Source organism: Lactuca sativa, chromosome 7 (assembly GCF_002870075.4).
Source record: "Lactuca sativa cultivar Salinas chromosome 7, Lsat_Salinas_v11, whole genome shotgun sequence".
Taxonomy (NCBI): Eukaryota; Viridiplantae; Streptophyta; class Magnoliopsida; order Asterales; family Asteraceae; genus Lactuca; species Lactuca sativa.
This window is the reverse complement of record NC_056629.2, coordinates 27798982-27803094: the sequence shown is the minus strand read 5'-3', so window position 1 is coordinate 27803094 and position 4113 is coordinate 27798982. Positions and strand designations below refer to the sequence as shown.

At 34.7% G+C, this 4113-nt stretch overlaps 1 protein-coding gene across 1 annotated transcript; it reads right to left on the bottom strand.

The window, feature by feature from the left end:
• Positions 1-684: 684 nt before the first annotated feature.
• Positions 685-3788, bottom strand: LOC111903994 (uncharacterized). Its single transcript, XM_023899771.3, has 12 exons — positions 3413-3788; positions 3189-3273; positions 2960-3090; positions 2741-2843; positions 2652-2666; positions 2356-2501; positions 2053-2239; positions 1747-1821; positions 1447-1566; positions 1256-1300; positions 1024-1122; positions 685-911 (listed from the first exon to the last, which is right to left on the bottom strand). The coding sequence occupies exons 1-12, from the start codon at positions 3691-3693 to the stop codon at positions 888-890; spliced, it is 1311 nt and encodes a 436-aa protein (XP_023755539.1). The 5' UTR covers positions 3694-3788; the 3' UTR covers positions 685-887.
• Positions 3789-4113: the final 325 nt, after the last annotated feature.

Genomic DNA, 4113 nt, shown 5'->3' with positions numbered 1-4113 from the left:
AATGTTCAACACTCTAGCCACCTCCTCTGAATCCCGAATAACAGTCCCATCATCTAGATACCAAGCATGGAGAATGAACTTATAATTGTCTCTAATCTTGTGCACAAGCGGGTGCAAAACGAGAGCAAAAAGAAAAGGGCCCAAGGGGCCACCTTACTGCACCCCAGTGGCAGACCATATATGTTGGTCTCCGATATAAAGTATCATTGTTTGCCCGTACAAGAAATTCACCCATAAAAAAATGGAAGGGCACATTCATATAACCAAACTAAAATTACCATAAGAGGCATGATAATAATAAATATGATGTCAAAATGTAATTTTTCTCTTCAAGTTTTATTTCATTAGTATTGAGTAAGTTGATTGTTATTTTCTGTCTTGTGTTATAATTAGATGTCAAAAATCACAACTGACTTTCTTTGTATTGCTAGAGAAAAGCCCAAAAAATAGGATATAGATCGACTACAAAATATAAATCTCAATGTTTTAGATACTTTAACAATTTATAAATAATTATATTGTGTATTCATATACAACAATGTTTTAGAGACTTTAACGATTTATACAACTGATACAAATTATGCAACCACATTTTAACCTGCTAAACCAGTTATATTTAAAATCTTCTAGAGTACAACATGGTTGCATATTTCGTCTAAAAAACACTTAATTGCATACATTAGGTAAAAAGAAAGAAAGGTGGTGATAAGCACAAGCATTTAACCCAATACAAATATTACCAATATTGATAGTGTTCATCTTTTTTCCAAAAAAAAAATGAAAGTACTACCAAAAGTTTTATGAACGTCAATGTCATAAGGTTGCACAATACAAAGCTTCGACATTTATTTCATAGTGGTTAATAATCTTACGCGTCATAACCCATCTTAAAGATCCGAATCAACGAATATCTGAAACACATTAAAAAAGGTGTAATCAGAAGGATTGTCATATGTCATTGTCAAATCAAATCGACAATGTGCATAGATATTTTATTGATAATACATTAACTATTAAACTGACCTCTACATCCGCCATTGGTTCATGAGTTTTCTTCTCAATCGTATCAAATACTGTAATGCCACTAATTTTCTGCACTCCATGTTTGGCACATATCAGATTCTGCACAAAAAACAAGTGACTCCAAGAATCAGATTTAACAAAATGGTGCATATGTATCATAAACTCGAGACTCTGTTTCTTTTTCTTTTTTTTATTAGTCTGTATAAATAAATAATGTTTAAATGATATTTACCAGTTGAAACTCGAGGGATTCAAATGCCTCCACCTCAGGTAAATTCTGCATGATGAATTAAAATATGATTATTAGTCGATGAGATCAAGAATGATGCCTAATATATGTGTAGCAGTTTAAGTATAAGAAGTTGGGAAAAAGTAAAAGGGTTTAGTTGCAATAAAGGTAAAGTCAAGGTGTAGCTATGTAACCATCATTTGAAGTCCGCTAATCATAACATCCTTTTCTTCTTTTGAACCATTTAGTGATAATATTGAAACTTCAAAGGGCCCAAGCTTCTTCCCAATCAGGTTTGTGAGGCTCAAGTGTACCTATAAATGAATTAAAACGTCTGAATGGTGGTAAATGACCATTTTACCCTCTCTCTCTCTCTCTCATTATTGTTTGATGAAAAATGATGGTTTGACTTTGACAGATGTTCTAATCGGAAGTTTAAAATGGCAAAAACATCGTCAACTTCTGGATTGAAATGAATAAAAATTAACACTTACAGTAAAGGGTTTTTCTAACATGATGACAGGTGGCACTTGAACTGCTCTTAAATCGATCTCTTTGCGCATGGTGGCCTATAAAAGAGTCATCACTCATCACACCATTAATAACAACCTACCAACATTCTTTTACCAATAACAGCAATGTGTAAAGCCTGAAACTTGTAAACTGTATTTTACTTTTCCCCATAATAGTGGCTTACTTACCTTTCTTTACTTAAAAAAGAAATATAATTACATTTCTTGCAAGTATTTTACGAGTTTCACATTTTATATTTCTATTCAAAGCGACTTTGGTTGACTTACATTACCAATTATCTGTTGTGTTTGCAGGCGTCCAGGTTCACCCAAATTTGTACGCCATGTAATCTGGAGTTTACCAAGTACATTATTCCCTTCGCCTTTTGATGGTGTAGATGACATTTTCAATGCATAAAGATAGTTGTAAATACCTCCTCCAGATCTAATAAGAACAGGTGGCTTAAATATCTCACTGTTACACCAACAGTAAAATTCAAAACTTACTTTAAAATCATGTCACGTAATTCAGAATTCCATCATAAAATTTGGTATTATTGGGATGCTTAATAATTTCATTTGTTACATCACCTAGTAAAACCACCCTTTTCGGAATGATGAGCATCAGCTTTAAGTATTGTTGCACTCCATCTTGGAGCAGGCTCAAATTCCACTTGATCCATAAACAGATTTGATTTTGTATTGTTTTCTAGGCAAGTTTCCAAAAAAGTAGTATCCTGTAATGAAAAAAGCATGTAAAATGGAAACTGGAAAAATTAGTTCGTAAAGAGTTAACTAGGAAACAAACTCTCATTTCCTTCTTTATGCATTAAGTCAAAAAAGAAACATTCATATTAAGCTTACCAAATTAATCAGTGTCAACCTACCTTCACAACACGGACCTGCACAAGAAAGTACACAATCATTGAAGGGTAGAGTGAAATTACTTATATGCCCTTAGTTAATAGAGTGGTACCTTTGTCCTAACAGAAAGTGGATTTGAAACCATGAACTTGAAATACTGTGGAAGATACTTGCGCTCAGCATCACCATCATAGTAAAGAGCAGTACAGACCAGTCTGAATGAAGATGGTGAATCATAATTTTACAATGTATGATAAGATAAAAGCAAAGCACAATTAGATATGAAATTATCGTTAAAATTAATTATATAGCGTATATGATTATGACCTACGTGTGTGCACCAAGCTCCTTCACATCATGTTCGACAATGAAATCATAGCGTCCTCCTGCTCGTATGCTTTCAACAGGTGCTTTTGTTGTATCTAAAAGCAGTATCCTCTGCCTTTCTGTTTGTATTTCTGACTGCAATAAATCAATCGATCGATTTCAACAAAGAAAATAGCGTTTGGACTGATCGCACTTGTAATTAATCAAATGAAAGTAAAAAAAGGAAATGTCACCTTGATTATTATATCCCTGACTTCAAAATTTGAGCTGTTGTTGATGCTTATATAACTACAAAACGTCTCGCCGAGATATATTGCCCTACAAACAACACATGTATTTACAGAAAAATCCTTATTGTGCACTGATAGCGCAACAAAATTATGTGCACTGAGGAAGTGTGGATAATTAATCGATTCACAGAACGTTTGTGCGTGTGTGATGAAAATATGAATCTAACCCGAAGGACTGAGGGAGGATGAGGAGACCAGGTACGCCCATGGCGTCGGAATCATCGCGAAGGAGGAACCGGTTACGGTAGGTGAGATCGGCAGGTGAGGAGTCGAAGGAAGCTGAATTAACGCGGAGGAGGCGCGTATCGGCAGAGGGACTGTCGAACAGATCTTCGCCGACGACGAGATCGCAGGGATCAAACCGGAGAGGCGTTTCGACGTGGAACGTCGGCCGGCATAGCCGCATCACCCTGAACGCTAGTGAGTGTAACGACTGCGTGCTACTCATTTCGGAGACGACGGTTGATACGAAAGTGAAAGAGAATGTAAAATGGAGGGGACGAATGTGAGTGATAAAATACCACAGGGACCCAATTGTAAATACTTATTTTTAGATTTTAACTGCCTGATAGTTGATGACAACCTATTTCAGTGCATTAGAATCGGTGGGTCCATCGAGATACTCGGATCCGGATCAAAGAATTAATACGAAAAGAGCTCGATCTCTATTTTCGAACCGGTGGCTCCATCCACATATATATTTTTTATATTAAAATATAACACTTGTTTAATCTATTTTTTAATATTATTTTTGTTTTTTTATAAACGTTTAAAATATTATTATTCGCTAGATCCTTAATTTTAATATTTGTAAATATTTTATAATTATTTTAAATCATTATACTTTTTATAAAAAGAAAATTCGGCA

Coding starts and splice junctions, on each gene's coding strand:
- LOC111903994 (XM_023899771.3), bottom strand. CDS start 3,693: ATGAGTAGCACGCAGTCGTTACACTCACTAGCGTTCAGGGTGATGCGG. Junction 1,301..1,446: donor TTAGCGGACTTCAAATGATG/GTTACATAGCTA, acceptor TTCATCATGCAG/AATTTACCTGAGGTGGAGGC. Junction 912..1,023: donor AACCAATGGCGGATGTAGAG/GTCAGTTTAATA, acceptor AATGTGTTTCAG/ATATTCGTTGATTCGGATCT.